Genomic DNA, 23955 nt, shown 5'->3' on the forward strand with positions numbered 1-23955 from the left:
GCTGCAAACACGTGTTATAGCCTAAATAGAAACTCTGCATACGCTTGCACCTGTTAATCGTTTATATTTTATATTAGTTCATGTTGCTTTTGTGCAATAGATGAATAACAATTTATTTGTTTCAGATATTTTATGTTTAGATATTTCTATTTTGCGGGAGTCCCGTGAATCGGAGCACTCGCCCATCTTGTCCCACGCCGCACTCTGTTGGACTCTTCTCACTCTCGCGGGAGCAGGTCTCTAATCCACTGGCACTTGACTCGACAGTGTATCTTTTATCGTAAGGTGTGCTCCCTTTACACAGTGTGCACGCGATCGCGAAATCGAAAGTGAACTGCGACTGCGAGCACTCACTGCTTCACATATTGATAGCGGCGCCCTGATACGCAAAAATTATATACTATATAATATTAGAATGTAAAAAAAAAAAAAAAATACACATGCGGCTAATCACATGGGAGGACAGACTAGGATCATACCATTATGTGAAAGAAGGAATGGGGACACAAGCTCTGAAGATAGCGAGTGTAGTGGTACAGGCCAGGTACACAGAGCGACAGAGAGAGGCGGGGGATCCGGATTTAAACGCAAGCGTTAAGGTAGGAAGACACTGCAATTTGTTGCAACATCGATCCCCTCAGAAAGAGTCTTCTCAAAAACAGGACAAATAATCACAGAGAGGAAAAATCGCATCAGCACATCCAAGCTGAGGCACCTGATATTTCTGAATGCCAACCTACACTAAAGACTAAAGTGTGATTATTAAAGGTTTATTAAAATGTTAAATAATAGTATCTGTGTATTTTTTTTTTTTATGAAAAAAAGCATAAAAATAAGGCTTTTATGAAAACACTGAATAATAAAATAGCTTACCAACACACAAACCATTCACAATTGCTAAATTGGGCTAAAATAGAAGCCTCAGAGTGATACTAAATAAAGAGCCATTTGGGAGCCGTAAGAGCCGACATTTAAGACTTTTTAATACTTTTTAAGGGCCTTAGTTTTCTCTAAATTGATTTATCAACTTTTAATACTTTTTAAGACCCCGCGGACACCCTGAACACAGTCAAGAATAGCTTAAAGAGGTTGCCAACATTTACTAAACTGTGGACTAGCGTTGACTCTTGCTGCTGATTTGAATGGCGATGCTTCCCGTTTTAAGTGTCAGTTGTGGTTCTGATGTTCACTGAAATTTTCTGTCTTTTTCCCGTGTCACTTGAAATGTGTCCGTTTTGAATTGTTCTTACCAAAGGCTAGACACGTGAAGAAAAAAATAAACGTTGTGGCACTAAATGGCATACCATTCATTCCTGAACTTTCTACCATTCATTACAATGACATTACTGAATGATATATCCTGATCTCAATAAACTTTACACATGCTTTTGATCCGTGAACTAGATCTCGCTCAGGATGCACGCTGTGTGTGGAAGTCTGGCCAGGAGCGGTTCCAGAATTAAATCACTGAGGTGCTCTCCTAACATATATTTTTATCTCGTCCATTGCTATGGTTATCACTGTCAATCACTGCTATTTCAAGAGTGAATCCAGCAAAAATATGTGGATGTCATTCCTAAAACTTTGCAGGGTGTATGTGTCCGAAAAACAAAAGTTTCAAAAAGATTCTGAATGGATTATAGCCTAGAAAGTGTTTTATCAATAAAAAACGTCACTAATCTTATTTTTTTAAATATATATATATATATATATATAAATGCTTAAACACACAAACACATATACGGTGTGTGTGTGTATATATATATATATAAAATACACATGACAATTTATAATCAATACATGTGTCATTTATACATTTATATAATTCTATTATATAATACTATTCATTACTATTTAGATAAAGTATTTAAACCATTTAGAAAAGTTTAAAACGTTTCAGTAATTTGAGTAATTACTATTATTAAATACATGTGATTTTTATTATTTATAATTTTTTAATATATTTTGCAATAATCATGCTGTCTAATCAGCTTCGGAATATGCCACACCTGTGAGGTGAATGGATTATCTCGGCAAAGGAGAAGTGCTCACTAACACAGATTTAGACAGATTTGTGAACAATATTTGAGAGAAATAGGCCTTTTGTGTACATAGAAAAAGTCTTAGATCTTTGAGTTCAGCTCATGAAAAATGGGGGCAAAAACAAAAGTGTTGCGTTTATAATTTTGTTCAGTGTAATACTTTTAAAATGTATAGAACCGCATTTTTATGATTTATTATTACAATTATTTTTGGGGCATCTTTTTGACATTTTTATTAACAGTCAAATAGCAGAAATAAAAGAAAATGACAGCTGCATGAAAATACAACACAGGATGATTTCCAACTTGCATCTCCTACAAGAGCAGCGTGGCTAAATGTGTCAGCGAGCGTATGTGGCCACAACTACAACATTTATTTGTGTTTTGTTAAGCTTTTTTTCCCTTATGCAAAGACAAGGACACACATAAAACAAAACTTGGCTGAGAGTTAAAAGATGCAAGAACCATATTTACTACAATATAGAGGCCCCTTTTACACAGTAACACCAGTAAATTGCCGTAAAATTACCGGAACGACTTTACAAGTAAATTAAAAAATGTGCTGTTCACACAGGCAACGATGTTCCGTCTTTTTACCAGTAAAGCACCATTCACACATCAATTTCAAAATACCGGTAAATTCTGTGACATCATTAACTGGAAATTACCTCTAAACGGCTGCGCCTCCCGGTGTTGTGTTTGTAAACATGGAGGGGTATACGCGGTCAGTGTTTTTGTTGATGTTTTCACTTTTGTGTCAAACGTTCACATTCATGCAGCTGCTTTTGGCCCAGAGACATCGTATTAGACGACTTTAGACATTTCTTTGACTTCCATAAACAGCGTGGAGGAAATGCGTCATCTGCGTCAGAACAAATTTACCGGTATTTTTGAAAAGGTCCTGTTCACACATGATCTCTTAACGATAATTTACCAGTAAAGACTATATGTGTGAAAGGGGCTATGGAAAAATACTGGGGGCTACAAGCAATCAAAAGTCGGCTAGACCTTTAATGGCAGAGCAGTGTCAGGAAGTGGCCCAAGTGTGCAGCATCATTTACCAGCCGTGAGTGGATTTAATATTGTTGAACTGGAAATGAATTGGCCCCATTTCCATAAATGAGAGCACTCAAGCATGAACAAGGGAGGGGGTCATATCTGAGGTGCACAGAGGCAGGAGAAGTGGATGGCGTTTTAAATGGAGCTTGAAATGGCAGGTTTACCCGTGGAGTGGAGGACAGGCTCTGCACGATGAAGACCACGGGACTGGGCGCCGCTTTTATAGCCTGTACTGCCTCCTCATGGCTGGCATTCTGCAAATCCACTCCACAAACCTATTTATTACAAAGGACGGAGAAAAAAAAGAGAGGATAGAGGGAGGAGAAAGAGATAAGAGGGGATTTAAAGGGGACTTGCAGGATTTTCTCGTTTATTTTGCAAAAAAACAGGTTATTGAGACCATGATGTCACAACCATGTGCACATCATAAAAAGGTAATTTACACATTGTTTACATAAGGTATAGTAGCAAAAGTAGTTGAAAATCAATTAAAGCCATTTTTAGTGCAAGAAAACCTTTCTAAGCAGATTCAGGGATAAATAAAAGCTACAAAACACAGAATATGGCCCCTTTAAAATGGTTAGGAAGCAGAAAAGACCAGAATATTAATGTCAACAGATAAAGCGGTTATATTAAGAGCAAATGTGTCTGAAGGTGTCTGTGTGTGGTTCTCAGACCTGTAAGATCTTGTCTCCTGTTTTAAGGGCACCCGTGCGTCCAGATGGGCTGTTTGGCAGCACCTGTTTGATGAAAATGCCCTTCAGTTCCTCTCCGTTCTTCAGCCTCTTTATAACTGTGCGGCCGCCCACTATGCTGATGCCCAGAGACTCCTCCGGATTTGGCAACACCTCCACCCTGAGTCGAGATAGATAGATAGATAGTATAATATAATATCTAATAATATAATATAATATAATATAATATAAAATAAAATTATTAAAAAGCATTTTCCGTTTCGGTTTTCGGCCAAGTGCATCCAGAAATTTCGGTTTTGGCACAGAATTTTCATTTTGGTACATCCCTATATAATATAATATTATATAATAATAGAAAAAAGAAGAGCAGAGGCTTATTTGATTCATTATCTCTGATACGAAAACATCAAACCAGCACATCACTTCCTGTCCTTATCACGGTCAACTGAGCTACAATAACAGAGATGTCTGTATTTGTTTGTTTGTATGCATAAGGGTGATACACAAGCCTTATAACCTTCCTTAGTGAACTATATATAGAATAAGAATTCTAAAAGAATATTTGTTACTTATTTTAACCTTTATGGATGTCACTATTTGCAAATAATAATTTAAATATTAATTTATAAAATATCAAAATACTTTTATATGAAAAGTACATTTATAAAACATGAAGGATTGGATGAATGTATATGTATGTATGTATGTATATATATGTATTACTATTTCTTTTTAAACCTAATCAACACTCAACTTTAAAAAAAAAGTATGCAAGCATGTAAATTGCACATAATGCAGTTTTTACTAAATCGTTTTTTACTAAAACTTTTTACTTCTAAATTGTAAAAATTCAATTTGTTGTTGAAATATATTAATTTACACAGTGGCTCTCATAACTTGTTTCATAACAGATTTATTTAAACATTAAATAATTAAGACATCACTAACAGGTAAAGTGAAATATAATGAGTATATAGTCAAATATTTTGCGAAATGCTCTTCTCTAGACTTCATTTATAGAGAAATAACGAGCTGTGGCCACTGATGACTTCCTGAAGTAAATGAAATGCTACGTGACGTTTTGTTTACAAGCGGTTTTATTGCCGTCTTTCCGTGGTTGAAACAGTGATTGAGCGATTACATGAGGCATGAGATGTTCATTCATGTTTATTTCACATTAAAACTAGTAGCCTAGTAAAGAGGAAGGGATGATCGTGCTGCCGTTTGAACTGAAGCATTTAAATGCGATCGGTCACGCCACATCAAAGAGCATCAAAACGGCATTTATTGTTTGAATTTCCTGAATAAAATGGACATAATTTGAAAGATGATACTTTGTTTCTTATCAAAAGTAACAATATATAAAACTGGAAGTTTCCAATGAAGTTCCACTCGTACAGTGGTTAAAACAACGGTGTATTTGTTCGGTACACATGCATACCGAACCGAAAGACTGTACCGAAAATTTTCGATCCGAATATGTGTACCGTTACACCCCTAATATATATATATATTTTTTTTTTCCTTTTTTTTTTTCATACACTCTTCATTTCCAAAATGTTAATTTTTTTTTTTTTTTTTTCTTCATTTTCATTTTTTGCTTCCATTTTAATTATTGTTACTACTTTGTTAATTCCTTTCCATGGAAATCTCTTGATTCACACAAACTCTTCAGTGTTTTTTACCTGCGTGGGGGACCCCAGTGACTGAACGCAGGTGTCTCCTCACCTTCTCCCTCCTCTCTTTCAGGCAGATCACTGCAGACAATACATTTACCGTGTAGTTATAATAAAAAGTATCATTCCTAAACTTACCATCAAATTCTAAAACATCAATGATTATTAATGCCGCAAAGTTGCTACCTGTGGCCTTCTCTGATTGAACCGGCAGCCCCCTGGTTTCTTCTCTTCCTGCTGCGAGAGGAAGTGCGCTGTGCAGATCTGCAGAGAGAAATCGAGCACACAAATCCTTAGATGTATTACAGTCCCAGAGTCAGTCACATATGCTAGATTGAATCAGACTCATCAGGTTTACGCAGAATAAACAGCGATTCTGACTTATTCACACTTGACAGATCTGTCAGGTCTGCGTTCACAAAAGCAAGTGAAATTATTTCTTAAATATTTCACTTGATTAAACAGCATGAACAAATAAAATCTACTGTAATATCAGGGAAGAATAAAGTATGATTAATAATGGATAAAGAGGAGCGGAGGAACTCAAAGTCATCCAACAGCTTATAAACTTATTTGATTTAAAATCTCTGATACAAAAACATTAAATCAATGCATTACTTCCTGTCCCTATTAAAATCATTACATAAACACAGCTAGAACATACCACTAGAACAGATTTTTTTATTTGTTTTTGTGCTTTGAGCTTAACAAATTGCATAGAAGGTGCTCTATGAAACAAATAATAATAAAACATTATAATATATTTATTATATTATATAAAATACATTATTATATTGCTATTTTATAAAGTGTTAAAATACATTATTTAATAAAACTTTACACTACTACTACTACTAGTAATAATTATTATCATTATTGTTCTTATTATTTAATGTTAGATTTATTTATGTTATTTAATTATATATTTAATTATATATATATTTAAAACATTTATATTGTTTATTCATAATTTAATAATAGTACAAAAATTTTCCCTTTCTAAAGATCAATATTGTGCAGTGAAAAAATTAATTAATTTGTTAATAATTTCCAACAACATGTATGCGCATAAACCAAAAAGCAGTCTCTCTCACTCACACACACACAAATTCTCTATTACACTGATGTCATAAACAGCTGCCCGAGTCTCAGCTGCATTTCACACCAATTTAACACCTTTCATTGTGTAGTTTAAAACGGTGTTTAATATCCATTTCTCACTTTTCCTCAATTTCTCTACCACACCTGGGTTATAGATTATCATAATTAACTCACTTTCATAATTAAGATAAGCATGATCATTTTCTAATACTTGTAACATATCAAAAAGCATAAATCTCTAAATTATGATTAATGCCACAAACGGCTTAATTTGAATATCTTATTTTTACATCTTTAAAATTACAGTTTTGTAACTGCCCTTGTTAATATTTAAGCACCACATCTGTCCAGCAGGTGGAGTTATCGTTCTATTAGGAAACATAATCACGGTTATTAAAATTCCACACAGGGCACCAATCTTAATGAAAACAAGCACCAAAAAATTGTCAAAAAAAGTCAAAATGACGTTGTGTTTTTAAAACGTTGTCACCTAAACCAAACTAAACCAACGACAACATGGCAATTTGTTCATGAACAGAAGTTAGCTGAGTGATGGATAGAGACGTGTGTGTGTGTGTGTGTTTATTACAGATGGAGACTCACTCAGTGTCGGTGTCGGTCAAGGTAAGCTCTGAGCCTTCGTTTCTGGAGTCAGAGTCTGCCTCGCTGTCTGCTGCCTCTATCCATGTGGCCGACTGACCTGAGAACAGATGTATAAATGTCAAACTGCAATGAACTTCAGTATATTAATACAGAAATAAGCCTTGCTTTAAAGACAAACACTCACTAAGGGGAATGTGCGGGAGCTGCAGCTGAATCTTCTCAAAGCTTGTGCAAAGCTCATTGTCCACCTCTGCGAACTGAACAACACACAGGTTCAATACACCCCAAAATAAAAAGAAATTATATCTTGAATATTCTTAATAAAGAGTACTAAGCCTGTTTTCAGAAATTTTAAGATGTTTAACACTGTGACAACTTCAAATACTCATTAATTAAATGCATTCATTTTTTGTAATTCTGTTAGTGTATGGTATTATTTGTTATAATGGATTTAATTTAAATTTATGTGAATAAAAATATTTAATTTTAAAACCTGTTCTTGTGTATCAGGTTGAATGTTGAACTGGTAGGGGTTGGATGGTGTTGGCTCTTCCCAGGAGCGAGTCTTCTCACTCAAGTATGAAGGCAGACTGTCGCCCTTGACCTTGGAGCTCCCTTGATCCTTCATGGTGTCCATCTCCTGCTCTTCATCATCCTCATCTACAGCCATCTCTCGCTCCAGGACGGGCAGGAGGTCAATGGTGGTGAGGGGAGAGGCGTAGCGGGGCTCAGCGTCCAGGATAAGCTCTGGCTCCTCATCCAGATCGTCAGATAAGACAGAGCCGTTCCCAAAGTCCTACCCACAAATAAAATTATTATTCAACTTAAATTTTTAGTCTGTTTCTCACTCAACGCTAAGAAAAAGTCAGTTGTATGAACCATTTTTATGGTGCATTTTTCAAACTTGGTAGTATAAATCCACTACTTTTATATGGAAAAGAGCAGCTTGAACATTCTGCTAAACATCTACTTTAGTGTTCCACAGAAAAAAGTCAGAATTTGACTGAATTAAAACAGAAAAAGACCAGAATTTGCATTTTTAGGTAATATATTTCTTTAACTCCACATTGATAATAGTACATAAACCATTTTTTGTGGAATTTGACCTTGCAACCTTCTGGCGGCCAATTCAAAATTTTTAACCACAAGGCTATGTTAACCAAATACAAGCTAAAAAGTTCATATTTATATAAACAGTGCTAAAAAAATGTAATCTTTAGTCAAAACAAGGCCCAAGAGCTGTGCAAAACTCTAAACCTGTTAAATATTCATATTTATATAATTCGTGCTCAAAAAATGTCATCTTTAGTTGATTCTTAGAAAACTAGTCCAAGAGTTTAACTAAACTCAGTCCAAACTTGTCTGACTATGTATTACTTTTCGAAGAGATCATTTTTGGGTGAAAAATCCCTTTAATCACACTTTGATAGTAGTTTAGAAATCGACTCTTGAGGGATTTGAACCCACAAACTTCTGGCAACAAACCTAAATCTTGAACCACAAGGCAACATATACAAAATACAAGCAATAATTATTTCATAAGCACCCAGAAAAGTGCTGTATTAAACTCAGTCCAAACCTGCCCAACTTTGTTTCATTTTTCGAGTTGATTCCCCCCCCATACCGAAACTCCTGAAAGCGAAACCCTATGCTACTTTATACCCCTTTTTAACATTCCTCCCCCCCTAAATCATCCGCTAACACAAACGTCTGATGTTGGAGTGGGCGTGGAGGGTAGAGACATCTCACCTCCTGTCTGTCTGCTGCATACAAAGCAACTCTTTCTATCCCTGCAACAGGGTGCCGGAGCTTGTCCTCCTCTCCCTCTTCCACACACTTACAGATCCCAAGAGCTGAAAGCGCACTTTCCCCCACAACGCTCCAACAAGCCGACTCAGCACCTTTCTCACTCGCCCCCCCACCCTTGCAGCGAGCAGAACCAATTTGCCATGAAAAATGTGCCGAGTCTAAAATCTTAATGGCGCAATTAGTCTCGTTTTGAGTAGATTTACGGCAGCACTTGACTCGGCCGCCTCAATTACATCTTTGCTAAAATTCAAGGATAATACGGTACATTTCAAAGGCCCATAGAGGGGGTCATGCATCACCTCCAAAAAGATCCCTCTCATGAGGCTCGCTCATTTGTTCCTCTTTTTCCTCCTCAGCACCTTTCTCACTCGCCCCCCCACCCTTGCAGCGAGCAGAACCAATTTGCCATGAAAAATGTGCCGAGTCTAAAATCTTAATGGCGCAATTAGTCTCGTTTTGAGTAGATTTACGGCAGCACTTGACTCGGCCGCCTCAATTACATCTTTGCTAAAATTCAAGGATAATATGGTACATTTCAAAGGCCCATAGAGGGGGTCATGCACAGCTCCAAAAAGATCCCTCTCATGAGGCTCGCTCATTTGTTCCTCTTTTTCCTCGCTCATCTTCTTTTGCTCAAGCTCTTTTTCTTTCTCGCTTCAGCTCTCTTTGCAATAATGACTGCAGTTGGGTTTCTTTGCTACATATTGATGGACATAAGTGTGTTTTCGGATGTTGGACCAGGGGTCTTCAACTTTTTCTCATGACAACAACAAAACATTTAGCCTAACTTTAGCTTACTAACTTCGGCTTTTGTTAAAGTTAGGTTAATATTGTATTTGTAAATTATATTTTAAATAATTTTTAAATCAAAATAGATCAGTCTATAATTGGCAAACTCCCTGCAGTACCATATATATATAATAACCGTTTACTGGATTTTTTTTAAAATTAAAGTTTATATGTATTGAAGACTGTGGGATGTTTTATAAGGTATACTGTATATGTGAATATAAAATTATAGTATTGATGTAGTGTACATATATATATTTACATTAGGGCTGCACGATAAATCGAACATGCGATATTTAACGCGCATCTTATCAGTAAATCCGGTTCTTTAATCAGCGGTAAATCTCCACATTCACATAATATACACTATGGTTCAAAAGTTTTGGAATCGTAAGTTTTGTAACTTTTAGAAAAAAGTGTCTTTTTTCTAAAAGTTACAAAAGACTCACCAAGGCTGCATTTATTTGCTTAAAAATAGTGTAAAAACAGTAATATTGTGAAATATTATCACAATTTTAAATAACCGTTTTCTATGATAATGAATTTTAAAATGTAAATTATTCCTGTGATGCAAAGCCTAATTTTCAGCATCATTACTTCAGTCTTCAGTGTCACGTGATCCTTCAGAAATCATTCTAATATGCTGATTTGCTGCTCAAGGAACATTTCTTATTATCAATGCTGAAAAGAGTTACGGTGTAACATTTTTGTTGAAACCATGATACATTTTTTTCAGGATTCTTTGATTAATAGAAATCTCAAAATAACAGCATTTATTTAAAACAGAAGTCTTTTGTAATGTCTCTAATATCATTTTTGATCGATTTTATGCTAAACAAAAGTATTAACTGCTTTCAAAAAAGTGAACTAAAGGAGTATTCTGAATACCTCTTGCATAGATCGGAGAGTGACGGCCTGTTTTCCTGCTGTTTGCTCATCAGCGCCCTCTACAGGCCAAGAGGACTGCTGCCCACTACCTTTGTCCTCTGGCTGTGTAGTTCACAGACACAAAACAATGCAAAATAAACTTAGTGACTAAACGGACACATCATGTATAACACTGTGCCAATAGCAGGATGAGCAAAACATTTAACTACAAGCTAAACATGCTTTTATTATGCCTATCTAACAGTGTTACAGTAACCTAATTCACATTCATTGTAAACATCTGATTTACATGGAACTCTGCTTTAGGGGAAAAAATTTAAATGGGAAATTGTGAGATAAAGTATTAAAATTAGAGATTAAAATAAGATATAGTCATATTGTAAGATATAAAATCACTCAGTGGTGAAAAAAAGACACTTTAAACACTATAAAGATCCACAAGCCAGTCAAAGTAACATTTTGAAGAAATACCCACCAATCTTAAATATTTACCCAAATAAACACTTCCAGCACTGAATGTTTACAGTATGAGGCCATAATTACATATTGGCTCTTACCACCAGTGGTTTCCTGATCCCAAGGTAGACTCTCCCAGGCGGAGCAGATTTGAGGACCTCTACGGCCTGGGCCAGAGAGCATGTGTCTAGATGAGTGTCATTGACGAAAACCAGCTGGTCACCCGGGAGGAGCCCGCCGTGAATGTCCGCCACCCCTCCAGGCACCAGAGAGCGGATGACAATCACAGAGCGCGCAACGTCCAGAGGGTCCTGCAGAGGGCAATGCAGACCACAGGAAACACACAAACAGAAAAACAGAGGGGGAAAAAAAAACATGAGAACAGAGTGAAGAGCAATGGTGACCCTGATTTAACCTATACATCACAGTCAAATCAAAAAGCAGATCAAGAAGACTGACTTTTGAAGTTTCATTTATTTATGTTTAAATTTTAATACAAACATTTAATTAAAACAGCACCTGTGTACCAAACATCCCAAGCACTATGGTATCAATCACATCTCTGGGGAGCTCTGCCATAAAACTGCAATTCAACCGATTTGATGTCTCCAACAATATATTTCATGACCCATATGGGCGTCTTTTATGTGGCGAATGACAATATAAAAGTGATTAACAAGTAGTTATTTGAGAGTAAAAACTGAAGCGGGAGAGCAGTCATTAGTAATCTCATCTATCTGCCCATGAACATTTACGACCAACCATGTCAAAAGACCTGATGAACGGACGATCCATGCATTTTTTGAGATTTCTGACATGAATCTCTTCTTTTGTAATGTTAAAAATAAGTATGTTGTTTTTGAGTCATTACAGTATCTGCAGTTGATTTTTGGACAAGACCACAAAAGACATGTCAAGGTTCAGACCACAATGACCACTCAAAAAAAGGAAGGAATATATTATTGACAAGGATTTTTAACAGCAGAGGCCCTGAGTGAAACTGCGGACAGCAGACCAGGAAACTTCACCCAGCCCAACCATAAAAAGTGGGTCAGCAAGCCCGGCAATTACTGCCCCCTGATTACCCAGTGAGCCACTGCTGCACGGTAAGCAGATGAGAAGAGAAAAGCAATTTCAGAGCGAGAGGAACTGAGGCCTGCTAGAAGGGAAAGAAATTTAAAAAAGACAGGAAAAAGTTGGAGAGAGGATTTGAAGTTCCACTCCAGCTGGCGCTTTAGGAGGACACAGGCTGCATTGTCCGGCTGCCGGGTTCCAGCCAAGCGTGCTTTGCTTTCCAAGCCCTGCTCTCATCCCACATGGCCACGCATTAAAATTTGCTTCCAAAAGAGCGTGACTAACTTGCTGGAAGGCCAAATGAGGCCAACTTCCCACTCCAAACATCCCAAGCACTATGGTATCAATCACATCTCTGGGGAGCTCTGCCATAAAACTGCAATTCAACCGATTTGATGTCTCCAACAATATATTTCATGACCCATATGGGCGGCTTTTATGTGGCGAATGACAATATAAAAGTGATTAACAAGTAGTTATTTGAGAGTAAAAACTGAAGCGGGAGAGCAGTCATTAGTAATCTCATCTATCTGCCCATGAACATTTACGACCAACCATGTCAAAAGACCTGATGAACGGACGATCCATGCATTTTTTGAGATTTCTGACATGAATCTCTTCTTTTGTAATGTTAAAAATAAGTATGTTGTTTTTGAGTCATTACAGTATCTGCAGTTGATTTTTGGACAAGACCACAAAAGACATGTCAAGGTTCAGACCACAATGACCACTCAGAAAAGGAGATAACATATTATTGACAAGGATTTTTTTACAGCAGAGGCCCTGAGTGAAACTGTGGACAGCAGACCAGGAAATTTCACCCAGCCCAACCATAAAAAGTGGGTCAGCAGGTCCAGCAATTACTGCCCCCTGATTACCCAGTGAGCCACTGCTGCACGGTAAGCAGATGAGAAGAGAAAAGCAATTTCAGAGCGAGAGGAACTGAGGCCTGCTAGAAGGGAAAGAAATTTAAAAAAGACAGGAAAAAGTTGGAGAGAGGATTTGAAGTTCCACTCCAGCTGGCGCTTTAGGAGGACACAGGCTGCATTGTCCGGCTGCCGGGTTCCAGCCAAGCGTGCTTTGCTTTCCAAGCCCTGCTCTCATCCCACATGGCCAGTGATGTCAGTAGAGCAGCTATGAAAAAAAAAAGCCAAGGGGAACAGGCTAGCACAGGGGGCTTCTAATACGACAATACGTCACCTGCTACGGAATAAAGACACCGATCAGTAAGGATGTTCACATGAGAGATGGAAAGAAAGTGAGCTAGGTTGCTCCATTTCTTATTCATATTTCCATCCGAGTGCACATATGATTTAGATGGCGTATAGTACATGGCTCATTGGGGGAGCAGCTGTCTTCCAATGTTACAGGTATGAAGAACATCTTTAGATCCAAAGAAAATGACAATCCCAGAAGTCCCTAGCGGGTGGTGCACATTACAGAGTTTCCACACAACCACTGACAGCTTAAAATAGTCAGTCAAAATTGGATTAAATTAGTTTAGGTCAACGCCAACGGACATGTCACAATGTTTTCCTGTGGACTACATAACCTTAAGGTGATGATACACGGGGCAACTTTTTGAGCAACGCTGTTGGGCAATGATGCCGTCAACGGGCAACCAGGTGAGACACAGGGCCCATGACTGATCTAAAGTATTCAGATAGAAATTTGTTGCCCATTCTCAATGGGAAACTGCCCAAGCAGAAGTCGTGGTTGAAACTGTTGGTTAGCTAACGGATGGGTATGAGCATTGGCGGCCGGATTGGATATCCCATATTTCTTGCTGGGCTAAGGTTGGCTACTGCCTCCTCCGAGTGCCAAGCATTCCCTTGGCTGGCCCTGCTTGTCAAACGGGTTGAAATTGTTCAGCGTGGTGTCAGGCGGACAGTAAATCTGCTGTTTCGCAGGAATCAACGGCAGGCCAAGTCATCTGTTTTGCTCCTGCGCTCTGCCGCACCTTCAATCTTGCTGAACAGAATACCAGGAACTCCAGAACATCTGCCTTTTGCTTTCTTTTCTCTTATAATTCGTCTTTTGGTTGTTCTCACTGTAGTTGCCTAGAGAAGAGAACACAGGCTACCACTTCCATGGCACGGACAAGCATGTTGTACAATTACATAAATTCCTTGAAACTACACTTTAAAAATAAAGATTATTTATTGGCATCTATGGTTCCATGAAGAACATTTAACATCCATGTAATCTTTCCACTGCACAAAGATTCTTGATAGTAGATAAAGGTCCTTTAGTTCATTAAAAGTTCACATTAAGAAAAAAAAATGGTTCTTAAGAACTGTTCATTGACTAACCATTACGCCACATCTGTCCAAATGTTGCCATTCTAGTTTCGAAAAATATCATGACATTCAGAAGTAAAATAAATGGATGGCAGAATGTTACACACTTTGTTTGCTTTGACAGTTATTCGCCGCTTTCTTGCTACTAGCTATGACACTAATATTGGCAAGTGCGTTGACAAGTCTTATCGCAAGACTTAAAAAAAGAGTTGGGAATCACAAGGAGGAGGAACAATGCATAAGCTGTTTTTTATTTTTAAAACTTATAGCTGTGGGCAGCTGTTTGGTATAAGAACAGATGGCACAGACAGTGCAGGCATGACAATGGTAGTAAATCCAGACACCTCTTTCTTTGGATCTGCTACAAACTGGATCCTAATATTGTAAGACACCATTGCGAAATGACAACACGATGTTAGAACAATTGTTCACGGCTGAAAAGTGCAATGCATATCCTTCTTTAACATATTAACATTAAGGATGGTGTCCTATAGTCGATTTGGTAGCTTATTCTCCTGTGACAGTAATAAAATAGCCCTTGGTCAGTTTCTGCAGCTTCAGGCCACAGAATAAATAAACAACAATAAATAAATAATAACACTCTGGGATGATTTATGACCCTCCTTTAAAACATTCACTGGATGAGACTAAATGCTGTATTGATGTGCAGGTTAGGCACTTTGAACCATCGAAATGATTCAAAAATGCATTCTCTCAGATCTCTTCTCTTTGGACAGCATGAATTATTGGAGCCATCCATTCACTACCGATGTTTCAAACTAATTTTTTTTGCACACCGAAGGTTAACAGCCCACCTGCAAAAGGCCTTTCATGTAAATGTATATGATTCCGTGGAAAATGGCATTTGTAAACACAAGAACCTTCGGAGAACATGTTGCAGTTCAAATTCTTCCTGTTCTTCATGCTATTATTTCACTCTACAAGTTTATTATTTTTGTGAAGGGAGACAATTCTGGGGTAGGGCCGACATCCTACCCAAACAGAAAGTTACGCTACGCCACGTTCCCTTTGGGCAGCTTACATCTACCCTAAACCCTTCGCGGGAGAGCTGCTCAATCATATTTCATTTGAGCCTGGCTGCACCGTGACTTCATACGCACACTTCAATTGTTAGCGAAAACTCATAGTAATGACTTTTAAATGGTCATGAGAGTACAATCCCACTTAAAACAAAACCACCACAGCCCGACCCTTCAGATCAGTTGTTTGGCTTCAAGAAGACCTTCATTAATCTCCATTACCAGGATGGCTAGTACTACCAAGGGGGTCCTTCTCATGTTGCATGTAGCTCTTCTTACTTCAAGATCTCCTTGTCAGAGCAAAAAAACTGAGGCGTGACTCCAAATGATTTCACCGTCGCCACTTCACGTCACTCACGCAGTCAAGGGTGTCATTTAGGGAAGAAAAACTCCCTGGTTTCCAGCTGTCAGTGTGAGCTTGGGCTCCCATCAATCTAGCTGCAGTTACAAGGTCTCCTTGCATTAGGGGTAATACTAGTGGTTGAGACGAGAAGAAGAGAAGGAGGGCGGTAAGAAAGAGGGGGAGATTGAAGGTTCTGGAAGGCTTCGAGCATGTCTGCAGGTCTCGAGGTTGCCTACTCGGCCTTATCAGCTCAGGCCTCTTACTGGAGAGAGCGGCAAAATCAATTTCCCCCTTGCAGACTGGAGAGGCCCTGGCCCGTCTGCCGCGGGAAACAGAAAAGAAGTCAAGAAGAAAGGCTGAAAGATTCCTCCTCCATTAGAAGAGCATAGAAGACCGTACCCATCATTGCATTGAGGGAGTTGCTCACTTTCGTCTTTCTGGCAATTCCTTACAGCTCATACATTTATGGACATTTTAACACTTCTTTCACAACTCTGGAAATGCCTGCACCCCCCTCCTCCTCTGAATCAATTCCCACCCATCATGCATCAGGCCCTCGGGTTGAAAAGCGTTCGTTTCTGTGTAGATAAGCAAACAGACGGGGCTAGGTGGAGGGGGCTCAGCTGGTGCAGAGCACGAAGACGGTGAGTTCGACCGAGGGGAAGCTACACAGGTCAATATGGCTTCCAATAAACCCCAGGGTGCACCAGCAACTGCTCCAGAAGATCTGCAAAGTAAGCTTGAGTGCTTCAGCCTCTTCACGACAATGATCTATGATCCAAGTTGCAGGACTGCAAATTTCTTGTCTGCTCGCCTTGGTGGGGATGAGATGATCTCAAATTCAGTGCGTCGATGCAGTATTGATGCAATTCATTTGTACTTGTTCATGCTGCAAAAACAAACAAAAATCCCTGCGTAGCTTCATACAATCTCATAATAGCAAGAAAAAAAAATAAAACAAAGGACTTTGAGTCAGCAAAATTAATTTTTTTATCATAGCACAGAGCCTATAGACTCTCTCCCAAGTTTCCTCATCCCTGGCTCCATCTTCATTCCTTCATTTATCAGAGAGATGAAGAGAAAGGAAGAATTTAAGGGATCACTGCTCAGGTTACCACCATTGAGCAGCAAATGTAATTCTGTCCATGTAGCTGCGGCCCCCATCACTAACGGCAGCCTCTGACGAGGAAAGAAGCATAACTTACCATTAAAACATGATCTCTGTTCAGTTTCGCCACGATGCGGTGGCCATTTATTACAGTCCTGATGAAGCTGCGAAAGCATAGGCATGCTTTTCTCCTGCCAATACTGCTTCCCTGCATGAAATCAATTGGAACCCAAGGCTGGATAATATAAAACACGAGGCGTCCCAGAGGACCGGCGGAGTGCAGCTCTGCGGGAGAGGTTCTGCATTCTAAGTGGCCTCATTACATGATCACTTCTGATTCAGGATCAACGTGTAGTTATGTACTAACCCTGATTAGAGGGCTAATGAAGGAAGGAGGAAAGCAGCTTTTCGTACTAAGTGAGCAGAGCAAAGGGTTTGACGGCTGGCACAGGGCCAGATAAACAGCGGCCCTAGTCAGAAAGGTTTCACTGCTTTCTTTTGTTCAGTGTCCAATGACTTGTGACATCAACACACGTTTCTTGTGATCACACTTTGGGAAAGTCAAGGGGAACAATTGAGTCTGGTCTCCTTTTTCCCCTACTTAAAAGATAGTTGATAGAAAATCTTGAATGGCATTCTTGCCTTTTTTTTTTTTTTTTACAGTAAATATGGATCAATGTTACTGTTTTTGAACAAATTTAAGTTTGATTTGCTATTTTGTATTTTTTTATTATAGTTTTTGCAAGACGACATAATTCCTTAAATGTTTTGATAAAGATCTGTTCTAGGGCTGAAACGATTAGTCGACATTATCGACAATAAAAAATTGTCGACAAATATTTCTGTTGTCGAGTAGTCGTTTGATCTCATATGACCTAATGTAAGAGCCTGCAATAATGCGGTTTGACTAGTGTGGTGCTGTAGCGCAAGACTGTGATTCAGCCCTCCTGGATGCAATTCAAGAGAAGAAGACAGCGCTTCAGAGCAAACGCAGCCGCTCCTGAGGTTGACTTTATGCAATAGATAGCCTTAAATCAAGCAGCTTTACAGTATTAAACATGAAAAACCAGAGTCAGTGTCGCTTTCAGTTAGAATTACAACTTGATTTTCTGTTATAAAGCAGCTCTCCAGTACGGAGCTAGCTTATGATACAATCACTTTATTAGTGGGGAAAAAATATATATTATTTCATTAAAGTGATATTTTGGTTTGTAGAGATCAAAGCTTGATCTAGTTCAGGACTGTTTTGATTATCATAACCCTATAAGGTATTTTAAGAGAGATTATGTTGTGAATAAAATAGTTTAACCAAAAATAAAACTTCTCATCATTTACCTTTATTTTGTTTCTTATTCATATGACTTAAAAGGAGATGTTAGGTAGAATGATGTCATTCAGTTACTTTTTCATATAGCTAAATAAATGGTGAATGAAAGTTTCTGTCATCTCATTTTGTGTGCCAAATATATTTATTTATATAAATGAATTGTATAATAATTGGAATTACATAATATGATTTTCAAAAGCTGAAATGATTACCTTTATTTGTTAGAATATGTATAACTCAATATTTTAACTAATTGCAAAAGCTGAATAATCAATCAAAGTTTACTGATTTATCAGTGAAATAATCCATGATTAGTCGATCAATCGTTCTAACAACCGTTAGATGAATCGATTATCAAAATAATCGTTTGTTGCAGCCCTAATCTGTTCTAAATTGCAGATGTATAAAACTCCTGGTATTACTTAAACCTAATCTTAACATACATGTTCACAATAATGGAATATTTTTAGAATGTAACAGACCATGAAGACGTCATCATAATACTTGTATAGTTAATTGTGACTGGACCTCTTCCTTTTATCTGTTTGCATGCTGAATTTTGATTGGTCTTGTTTTTACTGCATATATTTATTAATTTTTAGCTGGTTTTACGGTGCAAGGTGACTGTGTCAATTCTTCCATGCAGATGACAACACTCAACACTTCTTGTAAACACTTCCTGAAATGTAAATCGACCTTTTCATGTTTTTTCTCAGAGACAAAGATAAATATATGGAGTTACCCCCCTCCAAAAAAAAAACAAAACAGAAATGAGTTAATTCCCCACCTGGTAGTCTAGTATGCTGAAGCCAAGGCCTCGCTCTCCTTTCTCTAGTTCTAGCACCTGCACATTTGGAGACCACAGAGCTAGTTCCCCTTCATCTTCTTCATCACCCTTCTCCTCATCCATCTGCTCTCTCTCAGGGCTGCTTGGCTCTAGGGGCTCTTCTTTATCGTTAACCTCTTGCTCCACTGCTGATGCCTGACAGGCATGAAAAGAAAAGCACAAATCACGACAAGCTAGTAGTGGTTCTTAATTGGTGGGTTGTGACCCTAAAATGGGTTGCAGGTCTGTTCTGTTGGGGTCACTTAATCAATCAATTGCTCAATCAAACTATAACTTTACAAGACAAGTTTATATCATGTTACAAATTTTTTATATTATAATTGAACTTTCTGGGATAAATATAATACAATACATTTTAATCAATCTAATGGATAATAATTATTTTAATTGTATTTTGTTGTACATTTTAAAAATGACATTTACTCCTACAGAGTTTAGCTCCAACTTACCTTGACACACCTGCCTGGAAGTTTCTAGTATGCCTAGTAAGACCTTAATTAGTTGGTTCAGGTGTGTTTAATTAGGGTTGGAGCTAAACTCTGCAGGACACCGGCCCTCCAGGACCGAGTTTGGAGAGCCCTGCATTAGAGGATATGGACAAACCTGAAACTCTTCCCTCATGCTCTCACGTAGACTTGTATCTTTGGCAAACATGGAGAGGTTATTCTCAATCTGTAAAATTATTACAAAATGAGCAGGCATACATTATTTTGCAGTTCAGTTTTGAAGTATTGGCCAATGCAGTGGCCAATTGGCCAATCTCTGTGTGTATGTATTCGTTACCTGCTCCTGTAGGCTGGCTGAGGGGCTGGATGAGTGCCACTCTTCAGATTCAGGGTGGTATTCGCTGCCTTCTTCAGCTAGGCGTCTGCAGCAAACCAAAGTAAAGGGAGGAGGAACCTCTCTGAGGAACGCAACAGCCTCTCGTCTGGACTTCCCATACAACTGCACGCCATTCACCTGCAAATACAACACATTTTATTGGGATAAACTTTACTCACAAGCGTACAGAAAATCTAACACTGCATGGTTTCCACAATCAAACACAGGGGTACAAAAATAAGGTCACTTATAAAGTGTAACTTTTTTTCTTTGACAAGGATGTTACAGATCATATTAACATCCTATGGGGAGCTTATTAGGTTGGTGACTATATTACACTCTGTCTCGGTGGCACTCACTGGCCATCTTTGATTGGTATTTCATGGAGCGGGCAAGCCTGAAGCTGCTATGGCGAGTGGGGGCGGCACTGTGCCATCTGCCCAAACCAGGGGGAAGCCATAGTCTCCACACATCCTTTCCCTTATACACACACATATACACACGTACACACCATAGCTGTCCCACTGAACTTCTAAGCATCTAGCAAGGCCAAGAGGAGTACATTAAGATGTTAAGGTTACACTCAAATATGGGATTTTCATTAACGATTATTCCGAGACTCCAACAAATGCATTGTCCCCAGGACGTAGCCTTGAAGTACACCATATCTCTCTATAAGCCACTTCCCCTGCAGCCCTGCAAATCTCCCCCGCTTTAACCATCCAGGCTCCTGCCAACAGCAACAGGCTGAAGGCACAGCGGCCCTTGGCCACCAGACCAGGTGGGAGGGGGAAGTTTGGAGGGAAGGGGGCAGGAAGCAAGGCCAGTGGGGAGGTTAGGGCAGGGGACAGTCATGCAGATGGCCTCGGTCAGACTCAGGAGCCCTCCTGCCAGAACATCCACGGGCCAGTAGCAGCAGCAGCAGCAGCAAGCCTTCCTGGAGGCTTGGTGCTGGCAGGATGCAAAGGTCAGTGGTATTAAAGCATCCGAGAAGAGGTTCACCAAAGCAAGCCAAGAGCAAAGCTGTAGGCTGGCCAAACCCTGGGAGCCCACGTAACCATAATGCCAAAGAGTGAGGGAGCAGGGAAGACACACGTTGGCAGTGTAGATGCTGTTTAAAGCACTTTAAAATGACTTTACCTCCAGAAGTTCATCCTCTGGTCGAAGCAGCCCATGTTTTGCCACCGGACCCTCAGGAGCCACTGTGGAAATGTAGTGGTGTCCATCAAAAGAGTCTAGTTCCACACCCAAGCGCATTATGTGTATTGGGAGAAGCTGTAGAAACATCATTTTTATGGTTTGACTCACTCATTGTGATCACTACTGAGCATGGCTGGGTGAGATTTAATATATATCTTGATATTTAAGTGTTTGCTCAAGAAGGGTTTCTTGCAAGTGCTAAAACACAGTAAAATCAAAATTCCACATGGTTTTTCACTAAATGAACACAAGGATGATATATTTTTTCTTTATGTGCACCAATATTACAATATATTTTACTAAAACATTTGAATATATTAAAAGCTTGGTGGGGACTTCAATAGACCTTTTTGTGTGATAATTCAAACAAATTGTTCAGGGTTTTGAATCGATTCATTGTAACAAATTGATTCACAGAAATTAATTAAAACTTATTAACTTGTGAGGAGCTAAAAACCATCTTGATATCTTAACGCTGTCATACTTGCAAGTCGTGAGACAAAGAAGAATTACACGTGTCCAACTCGCTACCATGTCTACTATATATCATGAATATTTGATAGATTGCCCTGCACTACTATATAGATGAATGAACGTGAATGAATCATGAATCGTGCTGTTTCCACGTTACCTTGGAGTACTTCTGCAGCTCAATATCATCATCTATGACAGGGTCAAGCTGTACAACCTGTAAAAATAAAATAAAATGCAAATAAAATAATGTGAATAAAAAAACAAAAAAAAACTAAATGAATTGTAAATAAATAAAACCTAAAAAAAAAAAACCTGAATGCGGTCAACACACTCCCTTTATGGTAAATAAAACCAAACAACAGTGTGTCAGCACATGAACTCAAATCCAACAGGAGTCAATTGATGCAATCTACAGCCAGATTTAGCTGGTCGATCGAACATCTCTTATCACAGCATGCGTAAGTGCCGGCGGTTTTTGCTGATGTGCAGTTTGCTTCATGTTTAATTGAAAGCCGCACTTAGCATCTGTTAACATTACTTCCCCAACATTTTTGCTTACCATAACATCGTAATGTGGACCAAGAGCCTGTTCCCATTTAGCGCGAAGCTCCATCTCCGTCAGCGGGGCCGGCTCTTGCACTACAACACACACACAATAATGAGAGCAGCGTTTAAAGTCAATTACCGCCATTTGGGTGCCCACTGTCCGTGACAGAGTGAGTGGAAACGTATGACATTAATGTCAGGTGCCGCATACTAGCATGGGATTGATGTCAGGCTGACGGATGAATATAATCAGAGGGCCGAGAGTGCGCCGAGGGCAAGAGTTGAGAGAGGAGTCAGCAGTGATACTGCAGAAAAAGACAACGGGACGTCTGGGAACAGTATCGGCTGGAAGCCCAAAAGGCAATGGAGGCAAATAAATGGGTGTAACTGCATTTATGGGCACTTGTGACCCTTAACTATGATATGGGGCGGGAGTAGTAGGGGGTTTCAGAGAAATATGCTCTGGGTAAGAAAAGAACAAAGTTTTTCTGTAACCTAAGCTGTACATTTAACAGACATTTGCCAGCAATAAGGTACAATTTGGTCTCCCGTTACTACAAAAAATAGAGACACATTAAATATGTTGATAAAAATAAGCTAACATGAATAGTACCTAGTTACAAAACATCAAATTTCAGAATACCACCTTAAAATGTAATGTAGTGCTGTGATGACAAAGATGGATTTTCAGCATCATGATCCTTCAGAAATCATTCTAATATGTTGATTAGCTGCTCAAGAAACATTTATTATTATTATTACCATTTAATTATTATTATTTGCCGTTTATTTTTTATTTTTGTGGATTTTTTTTTTTTATTGTCACTTTTGATAAATTTCATGCTTCTTCGCTGAATAAAGTGATTTTCTCAAAATTTTAAAAATAAATAATTAAATAATAATAATTGTACCCACCCCAAACATTTGAACAGTAGTGTATATTTTATTAAAAACAAAAATGGCAAACCTCATATAAAATGAATGAAAAACAAGCTTCTTTTGAAAAAGTAGAAGTAGTAGTTTTGTTCACTTGTACAAAAAGCAGAAAGAAAAAAAAAAACTTTTTCAAGAGTTTCAGGCCCTGTTGTGGACTGGTATGCTAAATCACGTTACGGTAAAAAGTAAAGTCAGTGAGTGAGTGAGAGCGAGGGATGCAGACCTGATTAAATTAGCATTTCTAACGCCTCACTCACAACACCATTCATCACAAATGTTTGGCTACATTAATACAGCAATGCATCGCTTCTACACGTGGGACGTCAAACCCCAGCCAACATCTGCAGCCCAGGTGCGGCACAATGGAAAATATGGAGAACAGGGGAAATGGCTTGTTATGTTTATGTATCAGGAAAAACTCCGCTGACACTGAGAACAAATGTCCACCTCCTATCCAAACGTCACTCAACATTTAAAAGAGGGCGTCACATGGGAGAAGTTACTACAGACCCACAAAAGTTGAGTAAATGAGGTTTTACATAGTACTTCCTGTGGTTTTTAACTGCTGTGGGCATTTCTGGAGCAACTGCGGACTATAATTATACCAACGTGGACCGATTGTCACCACTTCTTCATGATTGAGCGCTCTCGCTGTCAACTTTCGCAATGATTTTAATGGGTCGAAACCGCTGGTGTGACAGAACTTGGAAAAAGCGCAGAAAACCCGGCAGCAACTAGTCCGTGTTGTCCACATTTTTTTAACATTAGGGCTGAAACACATCTGTTTCCAGACACTTTCAACTTTACATGACACAAAAGA

At 38.7% G+C, this 23955-nt stretch overlaps 1 protein-coding gene across 1 annotated transcript in view; it reads right to left on the reverse strand.

Annotated features, from left to right (window-relative positions):
* The window catches only part of LOC107715056 (inaD-like protein), a 108412-nt gene that overhangs the window by 66802 nt on the left and 17655 nt on the right, over positions 1-23955 (reverse strand). The window contains exons 13-27 of the mRNA XM_016521099.1: positions 22213-22292; positions 21811-21867; positions 21120-21254; positions 19941-20117; positions 19761-19829; positions 19098-19292; positions 11220-11429; positions 10663-10764; positions 7670-7972; positions 7361-7433; positions 7177-7273; positions 5659-5736; positions 5482-5553; positions 3779-3956; positions 3266-3376 (exon numbers count right to left, since the gene is read on the reverse strand). Coding sequence (XP_016376585.1) covers positions 3266-3376; positions 3779-3956; positions 5482-5553; positions 5659-5736; positions 7177-7273; positions 7361-7433; positions 7670-7972; positions 10663-10764; positions 11220-11429; positions 19098-19292; positions 19761-19829; positions 19941-20117; positions 21120-21254; positions 21811-21867; positions 22213-22292 — 1937 coding nt within the window. The remainder of the gene's footprint in view (positions 1-3265; positions 3377-3778; positions 3957-5481; positions 5554-5658; positions 5737-7176; positions 7274-7360; positions 7434-7669; positions 7973-10662; positions 10765-11219; positions 11430-19097; positions 19293-19760; positions 19830-19940; positions 20118-21119; positions 21255-21810; positions 21868-22212; positions 22293-23955) is intronic.

Source organism: Sinocyclocheilus rhinocerous, unplaced genomic scaffold, assembly GCF_001515625.1.
Source record: "Sinocyclocheilus rhinocerous isolate Xijiao unplaced genomic scaffold, SAMN03320098_v1.1 scaffold509, whole genome shotgun sequence".
Classification (NCBI taxonomy): Eukaryota; Metazoa; Chordata; class Actinopteri; order Cypriniformes; family Cyprinidae; genus Sinocyclocheilus; species Sinocyclocheilus rhinocerous.